Raw genomic sequence first — 17913 nt, 5'->3', positions numbered from 1 at the left:
TTGGTCAGTTTTGGATATTAAATGCATGAGTTTGTCCTGCTGTCCTTAGGTTAAGTAGGTCAAAAAGTTTTGAGAGGAAGGCAATCTAGTTTGACTTCAGAATAGATAACTCTGTCCTCAAGCTATTAATGCAACACACAACAGTTGTATAAACTTAAATATTTGGAAAGTAGAATTATGTGGTGTTAGAATGGTGAAGTCACTGCTAACAGGGGCCTGGGTCACAAAACAACAATGAGGTTTGCAATAAAATTATGTTTATTCTTCCCTTTTATCCTTACTTTTTTTTTAACATTGTCATCTATAATTGTTCCAAAATGCTTCATAGTCTGTTTTTACTTAATTCTATTTTTTTTACCCAAGATTCAATTTCTTCATTTAATCTTTATAATAGTTTTAAAAGTTCTACTTCTAGATTTTTCTCTGTCACATCCTGAATATAAATATTATTTTTACGCAACAATTAACCATCTGGTTTCTTTGACTCACTGAGCTAGAAAAATCATCCGCTGACCCATAAAGACCTAGAACCATTTGTGTGGCAACTTCTTAATGAATTTTTCTTCACAGCTAACCTCACCTAAGTGATTTATCATCATTTATTAAAATATTCTCATTAGCATTTTTCATTTTTCAGTGAAATGCAGGTATTTCCCCATTTTTAATTAGTGATCATGTAGATATTCATAGCTGTTCAAAATACATTTGAAGATAATTACATCAAAACAGAAAAAATTGTAACAGACTTTTACTGGAAAATATATCATTAACTGAATGTAAAAAACAATTAACTGTCATTTGTCTAATTTCATGGGTTTTATTGGTGAATCAATGTTGCAAGAAATGTGTTTGTACGTTCCCTACAGAGCCTCTGAACGTCCAAACGGATCATATCTGATGGAAGTGAAAAGGAACCTTACCTAAACATTTTATCTGAATTATTTCAATGTATTGATAGGATTAATGGTTCAAAAGCTGGTAAACATTTTAGATCAGCAGATGTTTTTGGTTGCCAGTGGTTGTTTAGGTCTTTAAGGGTTAAACATAAAAGGATATCAATTTGACATTTATTTTGATTATTATTGCCAAAAACTGTGAAGGGGAACGGGAAGTCCCATGAGCTGTGGGTATGATGTGTCCCAATACATTTGTCCATACAGTGTAAATAGAATAATACATTTATACAATGGAATTAAAAAGATGATTAAACCTTGAAAATATATTCGCATATGGGTCCTTCTATGAAACTGGGTTCATTTTGGTACCTGGCACTTTGCCAGCTTTTTTAGACCCAATAATAAAAGAGAAATATAGACATATTTCCCCCCAGGATGTACCTAATGATGACCTCAGATAAATGCAAAAAAATTATACTCTTGCTCTGAGCCATCCCAAAATTAATGAATTTTTAATAAAATATTGAGGCCAAAAATAGGACCAAAATTGGAACAGCAAAAGCTACCTAGGTGTCAGTGCATTTGATCTGAAAACATGGCTGTAAATGGTCTCATATACCGCTATAAATAAAGACACTGAAAAAATAAATAATAAATTTGATGATCTTAGTGGTTTTTCATGAATCTCAGTCTCATTCCAGGTGTTGTGTGTAACCCACCGTGTCCACTTGCGTTACATGTGGAACCTGCCCATTTAAAAACATATAAATCGTGAGTGATTTTGCAGCAGTGGTCATTTTTGTGAAACACCCTACCTTGCATAATTAGTTTCATTCCCAAATTGTACCGGTGAGAGAATAAAAAAACATTCGAAAAAATAGTAGCGTGTAATTTTTGTGTCCTTTTTTACTGTGTTACATGCGGATTTTTGTTTACAAAAATAATATAAAAATGTGTTTTATCTGAAAAAGTGTTTCTCTTTTATCTCAGTAAATATTTATTTTTAAAACAGACCCAAAGTGCTTCCAAACTTGCTTCATAACATTAGTCTACATCTGGTTTGAATTTTTAGCCCCTCTGTTCTGTTTTTAGGGACCAGTTTCATAGAAGCACCCATATACAGGGTGGGGAAGCAAAATTTACAATGAACATTTAGTTGTTTTTTCTCAGCAGGCACTACGTCAATTGTTTTGAAACCAAACATATATTGATGTCATAATCATACCTAACACTATTATCCATACCTTTTCAGAAACTTTTGCCCATATGAGTAACCAGGAAAGCAAACGTCAAAGAGTGTGTGATTTGCTGAATGCACTCGTCACACCAAAGGAGATTTCAAAAATAGTTGGAGTGTCCATAAAGACTGTTTATAACGTAAAGAAGAGAATGACTATGAGCAAAACTATTACGAGAAAGTCTGGAAGATACTATTAAAGAAGAATGGGAGAAGTTGTCACCCCAATATTTGAGGAACACACAAGTGTCAGGAAGTGTGTGAAGGCAGTTATTGAGAAAGGAGGAGGACACATAGAATAAAAACATTTTCTATTATGTAAATTATCTTGTGGCAAATAAATTGTCATGACTTTCAATAAACTAATTGGTCATACACTGTCTTTCAATCCCTGCCTCAAAATATTGTAAATTTTGCTTCCCCACCCTGTATGTATGTCATGTTGTACCTTCAAATTAGAGGAAATGGAAAAATGATAGAAATGACAATGATTACAGTGATATAGACAGTGACGTGCTAATCATACATCACAGCTCCTTTAAATGAACATACATTTATGATCTTTTCTAAACCATACACACAGTCTTATCAATCACCCAGCTCCTCAACGTGATATTCTTATTATTTCAAGTCAGTTCCACCATTTGGCGTCTTTGCAGGTGGTCTGATGCGTGTTTTATTATCTTGTTTATTGCTCTGAGTATATCTTGCCGCATACTTGCATGTTTTATTCAGTCGAGCAGATAAAGGGGGGAAGAGTGCATTTGTGCTCGCTGTTCAAACCACTTTGCTCTTTGACTCCTGTCCAACTCTATACTCTGCCAGCTCGCTCATACACACCCCCACACAAAAACACACATGCGATTCATAGTGTATATGCTATAACACATGCATGCAGATGAGTAGGAACACGTTTATACTCCCACACAGTTACAGACATAGCCCAACACGCTGTTGTTTTTCTTTTTCTTTTTTTTTTTTTTTTTTGATTTGGTTTGGCTGGTTTTCAGCTGATATCCATCCAGGGATATTTTCTGATGCATTGTCAAAGTGTTTCTGTGCATAGTTAGTGTGCACTGTCTGTTTCTTACTCTAGACACATGAGCATATACTTGTGCACAGATTTGGACTGGTGCCACCCCTCAACCAGATAACTGATCTTTTTGCTGGTATGCCTACTTGTGGGTGGATTGTTATCAGATAAAAGAAAGACGGGTAGGAATACATTTTTCAATCAGTTGTACTTGACTGTGGTCATTTGAAAGCAACAGCAGAGGCACATGAAATATGGAAAAAAAAATGTGTTGATTCTCAGTAAACACACACTCTTATTTAAATGCATTATTGTTTTGCGGGAAGGGAGCGTCATCCTCTCATGCACAGCCTTGTATCGAATAATAATGCTTATCTTTCTGCTCTTTATTTCTATCAGTGCATTCATTGCAAGTGGTCGCCATTGTTCATTGCTGCTGGACCATTTACTTGCTCTTCATGTTTTGCATAAAGACAAAGAGGGAATGGCTTGATGCCTCAATTACCATGCTCTCGTGTTTGCAAAGACAGCCAGCTCCCGGCTACGGCTGGAGGGTCTCAGTTACATCGATCCCCTGGTTCACACAGACACATGCAAATTAGTCGTTCTGCACACTCATGAAGGCACGGACACACTCGGTCGCACACATTCAAGGCATGCATTCACATTCAGGATCATGCACAGGGGTGCCTCAAACACTTTTCATCAGAAAATGCTTCTTAAGTTCTCACTTACAATGCAAAGTATGTGTCAGCAGCTCTAATATGTGGATTTGTTCAGCCCCTCCTTGACCTGTTTTGTTCACGTTGCTCTAAGTTCAAAACTTCATTTTCTGCTGTTTCATATTTAAAGCCCTGTCCCCTCAAAAAACAAGTATTTTTCAGAGTTCATTCTCTGAAATCATTGATGTTTGCTCTGCAGAATAGTGTTCGTGCAGGCTTTAATGTTCAAACATTCATCTATTGAAAGTGGAGTTTGGGGGAAATAGGAATCATCTAATGCCAATCAAATAAACTTCAGAGCAGTCTATATTTAAAGATAATGAATTTTTAGCAGCTCTAGGGAAACAAATGCCAGTTTAACTATTTTGAAAGAGGTGTTGAACTTTTTTTTTTGTTGAACAGCAGGGGGAAGTTGAGAAACTAGAACACACAAATTACCAAAACCACCAATAAAGTAACACTATGCATCCACAGACTGTATCACTCACTGAATAAAATGGAAAGTTCATTGTTTACACACATCTGTATTAGGTATCAAGGTTTTTTCTTCAAATAAAAACTCATTGCCACTTATTTTGATATTCAAAGTATCACTGTATTTCATCATCTTCACGTGTTGCATCAGCTGATAATTCACCGCATAGCTCTGTTAGCTTAGTTCTGTTTATAAGACAGAAAACATGGTTTGCATTTTCAACATCTGCACTTATGATCTTTTTGAAATCATAAAAAAAAAAAAAAGTCAGAACTGTCACAATTTAGTCTGAAATGTGGATCGACGAACAGTCAACTTAGCAAGGATAATAAAACCACACAACTGTACAAACATACGTTATACCTTCACAGGCCTCATCATCAAAATCACTCATGTAGATGAAACGTTGGGATTTCAGCATCAAACTACAACAACACTACTTCTAGCTTTTAATCGCGTTTGTCACTTTCGTTGACTCTGAAAGTTGTTTCTTAGTGGTTCTCATCTCATTTCATCACTTTCTGACACTTCACTTGAAGGCCCTATACCATTAGTTTAACTCATTATGGGAGACTGTCAGAGTAACTCACTACTCCCCCTAGTGGACACATAAATCAGTGTGAATATATTCAGTTCATATCGCTACAATCCAATACAATGGCATGTTTGGCATAACATGGAATAACTCTTTGTTCTAAACTCTGTAATTAATTACTACTTTAATATTTGAAAGTAGAAACACTGCCTATATATAGCTCGTTTAAAGGGGTCATATTTTGCTAACCCCACTTTTATAAGTCTTTGGTACATTTATTTGTGTATTTGGACCCTAATAGTTCAAAAAGATTGAATGTGAACCCTGCAGGTGCTGCAAAGATATTTTTATTTTCATTTTTTGCAAAAATTGAGTGGATTTCAACAACCTGTTTTAATTTGTGCTTAATTTGTTATGTCTAGAACTAGTTTCATCACAACATTTGCACATATACGGTAAAAACTTCCGACAAACATTTCTCCGAATACGCCATAATTGTTTGTCAGCAGCAGCGGATGTAGTAAAAACTGAAAATATGTCCTAAAATGTTCAGCTGTTGGTTGAACGGAACATAGCAGCACAGCCAACAACCTGGAGGGGGTGGGGTGTGAAGTGGCTCATTTGCATTTAAAGGGCCATCGCTCAAAACGACCTTTCTGGTGTCATTACTCAGAAATAGGATTGAAGATGGACCTGTGGAGTTGAATTAATGAAGAATTCAGACCCAAACATAGCATTTACAGTTTATGGAGACCACAGGGAAATGTTTTAAAATGCATAATTCCATTTAAAAAAGCAAAATATCAGTCTTTTAACAGTAACCTTACATTATGACTCAAGGCAAATTATTTTTATTATATCTTATCTGGCAAAGCAGTGATGTTACACTTCTCCTAGTATCTGTCACACTCTATAACCTTTTTATCAATTATAGCAACCATTGAAGCTCTCCAAATAATCTATAAAAGTCTTTGTAGTATCATACAGTATTTGTCGACATTGCTCTGCAGTGGCCGGGGTGTTTGAACTCAATTTAAATAGGTTCTCCAGTACAAAGAATATATTGTGTAATACAAAGCATAAAGATTGGTTCTGCGTGTTAGAAGTCAAGTGAAATGACTCTCAAAATATCCATTACCTAACATTCACATTATGCTGCACTGTACTTCACACTGTGCTTGGCAGTCCGCTTCCTGATATACCTCACTGCTATATTCAACCAGTGATGTGCTTTGCCACTTGCAGCTCAGTGTGTTTTCCATTCTCTGCCAAGTCTTTAAGTACAAGATGCACATTATATTGAAAATTATGCAGGAATTCTCTCCATAAGAAAAACACTACGAGTAAAAAAGCAGAAATCAAATGGTGTAATAAATAAATAAATAAATGAAATGCTACATATTTTTGCTCTATTTGATATATCATCTCCACAAACCTATCTCTTCCCAACTGGTCACACATATACGCACACATTGGTGTCCATCGGTGCCTGACAGAGTTTGATAGGGCTGAAGTTCCAGGGCATTGCCCAAACATTCTCCAGGAAGCCCAGGCTTGACTGACCAATTCAGGGATTGTTTACCCTTCACTGGCTGAACCAGTGTGCATGTATCCATCCTGTGACTGTGAGTGTGTGTTTATATGTGGTGTATCTGTATCCAGTTATCCGGAGCAGGGGAAGAAGAGGAGATTGAGAAGAAAGGACAAAGCGGGAATCAGAGCAGAGGGTCATTTTATAGGGCCATTGACTCAGGGGGACACAGTGACAAAAAGCAGGATTTGAAGGGGAAAATGAGAAGAGGGAGTGATGGATAGGCTGAGAGATTGGGTCTAAAGCGCAGCAGTGATGTGTCCCGCATCTTGTATAGATCAGTGCTGCCAGGTATTAAAAATCCCCCCCGTCATACATAGATGTCTGTCATTTTTTATGTGAAAATCACCATCTCAAAAAAAAGCCTGTGCTAGCTTTTTTTGTTTGTTTAAAAACTTATTTTTTATTTGGTTTTGCTTATACAAATATACAAGACATTTTACATACATTTACATATCTAATCAAACATCCTCATATGGCACACATGAAAAAAAAGTATATCTGCAGTAGATATTGATTACAATTAATCACAAATGAAACATGAATAACAACAACAAACAAAAAAACACACATGTACTGTATACAATTGTATTAAAAGCTTAATCATGGGACTCCATCTCTTTGTAAATAGCTCTCTCTGAATTCTAAGTACATATGTAATATGCTCCATCTGATAGATTTCCCTCACTTTCTCAATCCAAATGTTATATGTGGGACGTTCAGGTTTCAACCATTTGATAGTGATGCATTTAATGGCTGCCGTTAGAAAAATTTGCAAGAGGTATGTTTGGTTATTTCCCTCTAAACTTTCTGGGATTACACCTAAAATAGCAAACTTTAAATCTTTAGAAAATGTTTGGTTGAAAACTGCATTGCCCGTGCTAACTTTTGAAACATTTTGGCCTTTTTTTTTTTTTCACTTAAGTTTTTATTGAAATTTTCTACACATATATTTGACAAAAAAAAAAAACAAAACAAAAAAAAAAAAAACATTGCTTGGGTACATTACATATATTTCAGTATATTTGCATTATTCAGTCCTTCCACCATTCTGAGCTCTGTAGACAGTCCATTTGTTCCACTTTTTGTCCATTTGAGCTTGCTGTAGTCGCAGTCTGAGTCACCCTTTCCATTGTACACTACAAACAAAAAGTTACGGAAATTTCTTTTTTTTTTTTTTTTTTTTTTTTTTTTTTCATTTTTGCCTTTTGTAAATAAAACTATGTCTGGTCATTAAAAAAAAAAAAAAAGTTTCGATTCAATTCACACACAAAAAAGTAAAAAGTGTTGTGCAAAAATCCCAACTGAAAAAAATAACCCAAAAATTAAAAATATGTTTAACTTCTTGTTTGTAGTATATATATATTCCTTCAATAATTGCGATCCACTGGTCCTGTGTTGATGGTTCTATCCTTCCCCAGTTCCTTGTAATAACTTTTTTGCAAGCCACTAAAAGTCTCTTAACTAAGTATATGTCGTTTCCCGCTACATTTCCATCAGATAAGTTTCAAAAATACAGTACATCACAGCACATTGGAATCTCATACCCCATTATTTGTTTTAGTACTCCACACACCATTTCCCAAAACCCAATTATTTGATCTCATTTCCAAAAAACGTGTGTGATCTACATCAAATTCTCCACATTCCTCTCAACATTTCTGCTGTCTGTTTAACTGCTATACATTTTGTCCTTTAGTATTCTTCTACCGTTAGGGTTTCAGATCACAGACAAATGAATCAACAGCATAGATTTTTAATCTTAATCTTAAAACGATAATGTCCCAGCCTGTGTGCGAGCGCTTGTTGATTTATATGCCCCTGGAGAAAAATACTTGTTCAGCAGCAAATACCACCTCACTTCAGGTTTTCAGAGGAGCAACTCCGCAGTAGAAGAAAACAAATGCACCCGTGGTTTGAATTGTATAAACTACTGCTGTGCTATTTTAATTAATGGCTAAAATGGATGACAAAATCCCAAATATTCCACATATTTTGGCTGATAGAAGCATTTCCTGGCCTATTTTTCACATTAGTTCCATCCCTGCACCGTCTTTCAGAGGACAATGGAGGTTTGGGGAGGGAAGAGCAGGCGGTGAATTTACATGGCAGAAGTTTCTTTGTATGTCTGTTTTAGTACTAGAGAGCTGGCTGCACTCATGATGATAAACATAGCTAAACGAACGTCTTTTTACAGCTGTCACAAGACAAAAACATTAGGAGCAGTACCACACCATGGCATTACAAGTCAGCCAGTTTTGCACATTTAACGATACCCTTTTACAGCATGCATTTACAAAGAAGATATTCATAATCGCATTAAAATGTTTTTTTTTTTCAAACATGTGCAAATAACAAATACAAAGAAATAAGATTAAAAATGGTGCCAAAATCAACATTTGATGAGGCTGTGCAGACAGAGACAGAATTTGGCCAAAATATTGAGTGTTTTGGCGTACACACACTTCACTCTGCTTCACTATAGCCATCTGGTTCTTTTTGAAGTGTGAAATTTAAAAATCAGTGCAGAACTTTTAGTGTGTGTGGGAAAAGGCAGATATAAATCGGAGCCCAGTTTGGAAGAGATTCGATCCCTGCTGGTGATATTTTGAGAACAGAGAACATATATATTTTCAAACTTGGTCATTTTCTCATGTTCTTTGGCCTCAAATGCTTTCCTCCAGCGCTTAAATTTAAACGAAGGAAAAGTCATGAATTCTGCATTGACTGAGCATCTTGTAAAAGAAAAGGAGAGGATCAGAATTGACATTAGCACTCCGCCTCCTTTGTCTCTTCCCCAGCAGCGTCTGCTCGAGCTCCTCCAATGTAACTCCTGCTAGCGTGGTGCTGCTCTCGACCTCCTTCTCCACTCTTCCTCCTCCTCCTCTTCTTTCTCCTCTTCCTCCCTTCACACAGCTGATGCCCAGGTACACTGGCATGTCTGCACTTCCCTCTTCCACAACATTTCCTCCTCCTTTTTTCACTTCAGCTGTCCAACCATTTCACGTATCCCATTTATTTCCTGTAGTTCCCCACAGTAGGAAAAAAAAAATATTGAAAAAAGTAACATTTATCCCTTTTCCCCTTCTTGTCAAGCAGCTTGGCTCAGTTCCATTAATATACTACACACTTCCACAAGACTGAATGAACTTCATAATGTGATGGAGACTGTGACTGTTAAATTCAGACCCAGAAAGAGGCCACCCTCCAAAAGGAACTACTTTGCATCTGCTATTTCATTTTTGTCACATCTGTGACATTTCAAAAGGAGTGATGGGAGAGGATTCGAGTCATGGGACTTTGCCTCTGTGCAGCCCTGCCAATTATTCTTTTTACTCCCCTCTTCTCCATGTCTTAGTTGCTTCTTTGTCCCTTCACTTACTTCATACCACTTGACTTGCCCCTCAAATCTGTTATTCCTATATTCCTGCTTGCCCGTTTTGCTCATGTGCCACTTGCTATTTCCTTACTACATTCTCCTGCCGTGCCTTGTTAACCTAATCTGTTATTCGTGCCTAGCAGTATTCACTACCTTCCATCCTTTCTTTCTTTCTTGCTTGCTTGCTTTCTGTCCTTCTTTCTTCCCTTTTTTTCTCTGAATATCCTTTGCCCTCTCTATTATTTGATCGTCTTGTCATTCTTTCCTCTAACCCTCTCACATATGCCAACCCACTACCTATTTTCCCCAATTATTTATCGCTTGCTTTGATTTTCTGTTGTTGCAATGTTTAATTACCTTTACTCTCCTCTTGGGTCTCTTACATCTTGTTCCTCTTGTTACCGTCGTCCCTTCCGTCCTCATCTCCCTCCCATTTTCCCCCATCGCTCCTTTTCTGCTGTGCTCCCTTATCTATTCATTCTTGTCTCTTCTCCCCTGTCTGGTATCTCCTGCCCTAAGGATCTGTGCTGCATGTGTCTGCTGGTGTGTTTTGACAGACAGGGTCCTGACCTTGTCTCAGACCCTGCTGCTACACAGGCTGAGGGATGTGTCAGCCTCACCCTCAATCACATCCCCTTGCTCAAACACACACAGGGACAAGCACATGCAAAAAAAAAAAAAAAAAACAGTAAAAAAAAAACAAAAAAAAAAAAACACAATCCTCTGAGCGCTCTCATACAAGTGTTGGCACGTACACGCTTGCACATACCACAGCACGAAAACTGATAAATATTCACATGTGCAAACACATAAAGAGGCTAGCACACACAGCTGCACACACACATGCATGCTTAAAAGCCACAAGGTGAGTCTGTGACGCTATGTGTACTCCCTCTCAGCTGTGCACTGTTTCTGTGTGAAGTACTGATGTGTTCTGACACCCACATTAATGCACGGATCCCTGAGCACATATTATATTTCACTAAAACATGCTTAATGTGCTCAAATGCACACAGGTCTATGGATACATGCTTTTACTAGCATAAATAATACTTAATGTCATTGGTCTTCCTGTAGTGCGATCAAATTTTCTTAGCAAGATTGACTTTTTTTTTTGTTTGTTATCCCTGAAAACATGGTAACGTCCCACAATAACCTTGTGTATATTCGTTTATATGGTACTTGCAGATATGAACATATGTAAAAATATTTCTTTAACCCATAAAGACCCAAACATCATTGGCGACCAAAATCGTCTGATCAAAAATGTTTAATAACTTCTGAGCCACTAAACGTACTAATATGTTGAAATAATTGGTGTTGTCATCTTTACATCGTCATCAGATATGACCCATTTGGATACTCAGTTGATTGACACACTTGTTTTTTACATTCAGTTGTTGATATCTTTGCTGAAAAAGTCACTTTTTCATTAGTTTTCTCTGTTTTTCATATAATAAACCTCAACTTTAAACTGAGCTTTTGTGAACATCAAGAAATCAAATATAGGAAAATACATGATTTTCACTAAAAAATGCAACATGCAGAGGATAATATAATAAATGGTGAAAAATCACTTAAGAAAGGTTACAGATGGAGAAAAATTAATTTGGGAAGTGTCACAAAAGTAGCACTGGGTCTTTATGCGTTAATCCAAGCTGAAGGAAAAACAGTTTCCCTGACCTTGTGATATATACAGTACTGTGCAAAAGTCCTAAAACATTAGCTTTGTTAGTTTAGTAAAGGTCTAATGACCACATATACATTTCTAAGTCTCTGTATTAAGATCCAATCTGGATATTATGAGAAGTACGTTCATTATAAATAAAGATTTCAGGGAAAAAAACAGCTTTTGTAAAACCCAGTGGTAGTATTTAGTGTGACCTCCCTTTGCACATGTCTTTAACTCTTTTGTTCAGACAACATGAGATTTATTGCACTAATTTTCTGATGTTTTATACCAGGTTTCATTTAACACGTCAGATGTTTCTAACTGTTTGTGCTGCTTCTTGTCATGGGGTCAGGGGGTCACACTAAATACTGACTTTACCTTCACAATCCATTTTCACACTTTTTTGTGAAGTTTTGCATATTTTAAACCTGAGCTCAATAATTCCTGTATTTTCCTGTTGTATCTGAAGAAAAGAGAATGAGAAATAAATCTGTATGCTCATCTCAACCCTGCAAAAACAACAAAGCTCAAGGTGGCCTAGGACTTTTGGACAGTACTGTATGTCTTGGCGTTACATAGAAGACATTTTATTGGCGCCCTGTTGGAACTCAAGAACATTTTAGGCTCAAACCTGCAGTACTTCACTTCCTTAGTCATATCCATCTTGTTTTCTGTTCCTGTCTCTAATCCAAGAAGGCATGGTACCGACTGGCCGAAATGTCTCTTCATCACTTGTTAATCTGTCATTTACAGTGCGTCTGTGTGTGTATTCACATGAGCGTAAAGAGCCAAGTTTGACTTTTCCTCTAAGCCGAAAAGCCATCAGCAGTCAGATCATAGAGCGCTCTCTCCTCTTTAGACCCCCCACGGTGGCAAAGGCTAAGAGATAACAGTGTGTGCTTACTTTTGTGTGTACATAGGTTTGCACATGCGTATGAAGTTCACTTTTAAATCTACCGTGCGCACCTTTTTCATATCAACTCCACCACGGAGAACCGACTACAGCGCACCCTTTTTAGTCATAATGCTGTGTGTCTGTGACTGGCTCAGTCACATAAGACAGGGGTTCCACTTACTCAGCCTCACATATTTTCTATCGCTCAACAGTGCTGTCACATTAGGGGACCTTCTGTATCTTTCTCGTCTCCACTATTAATACTTTGTCTCCACTTTCATCTCACAGTTACGGGACATTCCATATATATAACCTATTGCTGTACATTGCAAGATAAACGGTGTGTGAGAGTTCGTGTATTTGTTTGTGTCTGCCAGTTGGGACAAAACACTGTCTGATGCATCTCTTTGTTTCTTTTTTCAGACAATGCGGCTACAGTAAAGCTTCTCAAGAGGGAGATGAGGAACTTTACTTCCAGTGTAAGTGACAGCAGTGATCATTCTATCATATTGTACATTCAGGTGTGTGTGTATGTATGTTTTCTATTTTCTGTTTGTGCTGAAACTCTGCCAATAAAATGCTTTGTCTCCTCTAATCTTTGTCATGGAATGCATGAGAATACACATGCATGTGCATTACAGTGGGCTTTTGAGGCATTAACTAGCACCAGGGCATTAATTCTTAATTCTGAGTGCATGCTTAGCCAACTCTGGGCATACTGACACACTCCATTAGGTGGTGTGTGCGGCGGAGTTTGATGGGGAGAGATTGAAATCGGGGGGAGGGGGTGATAAAGAGCTGGAAATGGGGGAAGGGGAGGTGAGGGGAGAATGAAGATGGGGTAAAGGCTTTGGAATATGGCAAGCAGAGGAAACAGAAATGAAGCCCCCAAAAAATGGCATTAGATGATTTTGTTGTTGTTGTATATGATGTTGTACAAGGATGTAAATTCATCTTAAAACACCAAAAAAACACTGTTCATAAATCTCTCAATAGGCTAATGTTTGACAGTGACAGAATGGAAGTAGTATGACATATTTCTTGTGTTCTTGCATATGTGTGTGCCAGCCAATGCTTAGCTAATGTGGTCGTTTTCTTTTGTGTGTGTACTGTTTCATAAATTCAGCGTGTGTGTGTGGGTTTGTGCGCGTGCATGCTCATTTGCGTTGTTTAATCTCCCAGCATGCCGAGCCCTCTGGAGAGGTTTGGAGCACTATGCCTGATGAATAATGAGCCGAAGCCATGCGGCTGGGAATTAAATCTGGCCAAACAAAGACATGCCAACAGCTGACAAGCACGCAATACACACACATTTTTGGCCTGCTTTTTAAGCACAAACACCTTTTTAGTAGAACACGGACACACAAATACAGATGGTTTTGTTCTTTTTATCCAACACACATTCTTGATTCCACTTCCGGTCTGTGAGTCTGGACGGATGGTGCTGCAGGTTGTCCTCGTCCGTTTGCGAGGTAGCGCGTATCATCAAGCCTGATTTTAATTTTTATTTCCTCCCATCTGTTCACCTGCCAGACATTTCATGACCATATATTAATTCAGAAGGACAAGGAGGGGAGAAAAAGAGTGAATAAGTGAGTGAGAGAAGTGAAGTAAAGGAAGACAGAGGGGAAAGAAGGTCAGTGAAGGAAGCTGTGAGAGGGAATGGGGATAGAGTGTGGAGAGGTGAGTTGGCAGAAACTGAAAGCCTAATCGTAGGAGACATTAGTTTTATGTCATTATGTGTGGACTGACCTAGAAACACGGTGGGGGATAGACGGCTCAAAACTCATCTGCTTTCTCCATTAATGGACCAGTTTTAGATATCATCCACAGTCTGATTGCATGTAAGAGACGGACAAAGATAGAAGGTATCAGGGGAAATGAATGGTTAAAGATAGAAAGGCCTGATAAAGTGTGTGCGTTGTGTTCTTTTGCATCGAGTAAAACATCTGAGGGCTTCGTATGCTCACTCTGTGGTCCACTGCAAATGAGACGCACGTGCAGCCGTGTGTGAATATGTGTTAGTGTCCCCTCAATCGCGCATGACAGTGGTACGGTTAACCCCGAAACTAATCAGCCACAGAGCCAATGAAGCGTGATGCATGTCTTTGTGTGTCATACTGCAGGACGTCTACAGACTCTTTCAGCCCCCGCTGTACATTAATGAAGCATGTGCACCTCATATGTTTGTGTGTTTAGATTGGCTTTTGTGCGTAAGTGCAAAATCAGCAGATTTTGAGGTCTTCGAAAACGGTATTTGGCAGAAAAGTCTATGATTGTGCACTCAGACTTGGCCTTGAATAGAAGTGCTTTCATTAAAAACTGGACTTAGTCGTTGTGTCTTTCTTTACACACAAACATATCTACAAGTTCGTACGCATAAGTAAGTGTGCGTGTGTGTGTGTGCCGGATCAATAAGCTGTTATGAGGCATCCACTATAGGATCCCTCAGGTCGATCTGGAGCTGTAATCACATTTCAGCGCTTCAGTCCGGCTTTTGGGAAAACTACCAGACCTTTTCCAGGAAGATTAACCATAACATGAAGCAACAAGGGTCAAAGGTTAACAAATTTAAAGGCATATACCACTGGTAAATGGCTATTGGCTGGGTAGTTTATTTGCTAGTCGTTAGAGTCCGGTAAATACAACAGGCAGTTAACAAAGAACACCAAGAGGCTCACTGGAAATTGAGGGAGTTTATTTTGCTGTCTACGGTTAAACAGTTGGGGTCAATATCATGTATTAATGTTGGCTGAAATTTATTTTTCTTTCATTAGCTTCACAATGGTACTTTTGTGGAGTTCAGTTTACAAAAGAACATAATTAAACATTTCCCAAAGGGCTCTACGTAATGCAATGAAATATCCAAATTAGCAGTTAAAATATGGAAATTGAGATTCCGACATTAAATCTGAAAAAATAAATGCACTATGTACTTAAAACTCTGAAAGAGTGGGGTAAGGTGCAACAAAAATGAAATATGCACACATACAGGGCTGTGCAAAAGCCTTAGGCCACCTTTAGCTTTGTTGTTTTTGAAGGGTTGAAATCATACATATTTATTTCTCATACTCTTTTCTTCAGACACAAGAAAATACAGAAAATATGTGCATATCCTTAAAAGATACACACAAAACTGAACTAAATGGGTTGTAAAGGTTAAAGTCTCTATTTATTCAGTGTGACTTCTGACCCCATGACAAGAAGCAGAACAAAACAAGTGGTACCGGGCACAACAAACCCCACCCCTTGCACGTATTGTATCTTATTTTGGCATCAATCCAGCTGATGTCATCAGGTCTATGGGTGTGGTGATGTCAGCATATCAATTGCCTCTATATATATGCCAAGTTTGGAGTAATTGTTATCTTGTTTTGTTTCTGCAACTTTCCTTTTTGTAAATAGGGCAGGCATAAATAAGATGTTGCTTCAGCCTACGCCTTTTCGCCCATGTTTAATATAGAAATCCAGACTGTATGTATGGATATATCATGCTCTGTTAAATGGACGAATAAAATTACAACTGCTACAACTACTAAAAATTTATGTTTTTATAGACATTTGAAATTTCAGCCATTAAAAGTAAATGGGGGAAGAAAGAAGATTTTAAAAAATCATAAAAAATTTTAACTTTGACCTACTTTTCCCAAAATGTAACCACATCTAATATGTGTCACTGGCAATCTATAAACGTAATTTGGTATGAATTCAACCAGTAGTTTTGCTGCTACAGACATGTGAAATTTCACCCGTTATAAGTAAATAAGGGAAAAAAAAGATTTATAAAAAATTTTAATTTTGACCAACTGTTCCCAAAATGAAATGGCATCTATTCTGGGCCACTGGCAATGTATAAACCCAGTTTGGTATAAATTCAACCAATAGTTTTGCTGCTACAGACATTTGAAATTTCGCCCCTTTATAAGTAAATGGGGGAAAAAAAGATTTAAAAAATTTTTCATTAAAAAATTGAAACTTTGACCTACTTTTCCCAAAATGTAACTACATCTAATATGTGTCACTGGCAATCTATAAACCTAATTTAGAATGAATTCAACCAATAATTTTACTGCTACAGACATTTGAAATTTTGCGTATTATAAATGAATAGGTAAAAAAAAGTTTAAAAAATTCATACAAAACTTCTCCCAAAATGTAATCTGATCTATTCTGGGTCACTGGCAATCTATAAACCCAATCTGGTATGAATTCAATCAATAGTTTTGCTGCTAGAGTGTTAACAAAGAAACAAACCAACAAACCGAACCAAAAACAATAGCCCTTGCCTCCCCTTTGAGGGGTGGGGTAAAAATCTGACGTGTTGAATGAAATCTGGTATAAAACATCAGTAAATTAATGCACTAAAGCTCATATTGTCTGAAGAAAAAGGTTAAGGACGCGTTAAGTACAAAGGGAGGTCAAATTAAAGACTACCGCATTGGTTTATGGAAGAAAGTTTTTTTTTTTACTGCATACTTCATACATCCAGTTTGTATCTTAATACAGAGACTGAGAAATGTATATGTGTGGTCATTAGAACTTTACTAAACCAACAAACCTGATATCAGCCCAAGACTTTTGCACAGTACTGTATCTATGCATAATACACATCTAAGAAGCTAAAAATTGGTTAAAGGTTGATGTGAATAGATATTTTGAGTTTCTTTTTAAATGCGTAGCACAAGAGTGAATGCGACGGTGTTTCCATTTAACAAGAGAAAATAATCATCAGCCGTCCTCATGTCTTTCGTTGACTGGGCAGGACACCATAACAGCATTTATCTATTTAGGTATTTGACTCCAGATTGATACTGCGATATTTTTAAAACTGTCTTTTTGGATCTTTCTGGTCTTGTTGTTGTTTTTGGAACCCATAATCCATCATTTTACACTTCCCGGGCTATTTATCAAATGTCACATGTGCTGTCATATTTGGGAACACTCAGTTTGTACAAGTACAACTCTGAAATCTAACAGCAAAGCAGTAATCCAACTACAAGTACTGCAGCACTTTAAGGTTTCTCTGTCTCAGCATTTTACTGTCTATTATGTCCTGTCCCCGTTCCTGACTGATGACTATATAGTGCTTATGTGTATCTCTTATTTTGCATGTTTGTGCGTATGTGTGTTAGTGAGATAACATTTTGAAACCCACAGAAAGACAAAAAGCCTGGTGGAAGAGCCCTGAGATCTGACGAAAGCCTTGTGGAGGAAACCCGAAGTCAGATTTCAACACTTGAAGCTTTTGATCTTGGCTTTTTTTCTCTCAGCCTCAGGAGTTTGCAAGGTCAAAGCAAACAAAAAATAAATAATGGGATGGGTTATGAATGCATAAGCAGAAGGGTTTTGTAATTGGTAGGTTTTAATTAAAAACCAACAAAAAAAACAGCATCTGCTAAAAGCATTTTGACACATTTGATAAACAGCTATTTGCGATGCACTGTGCATTTTTGGTCATGTTTGCTGTTTATTTTTAAT

At 37.4% G+C, this 17913-nt stretch overlaps 1 protein-coding gene across 1 annotated transcript in view; it reads left to right on the top strand.

The window, feature by feature from the left end:
• Positions 1 to 17913, top strand: part of epha10 (EPH receptor A10) — a 208475-nt gene that overhangs the window by 167668 nt on the left and 22894 nt on the right. The window contains exon 9 of the mRNA XM_030146536.1: positions 12859 to 12914. Coding sequence (XP_030002396.1) covers positions 12859 to 12914 — 56 coding nt within the window. The remainder of the gene's footprint in view (positions 1 to 12858; positions 12915 to 17913) is intronic.

This window comes from Sphaeramia orbicularis, chromosome 11, assembly GCF_902148855.1.
Source record: "Sphaeramia orbicularis chromosome 11, fSphaOr1.1, whole genome shotgun sequence".
Classification (NCBI taxonomy): domain Eukaryota; kingdom Metazoa; phylum Chordata; class Actinopteri; order Kurtiformes; family Apogonidae; genus Sphaeramia; species Sphaeramia orbicularis.
Note: the sequence above shows the minus strand (reverse complement) of the source record. Positions and strands in the feature narration are given on the sequence as shown.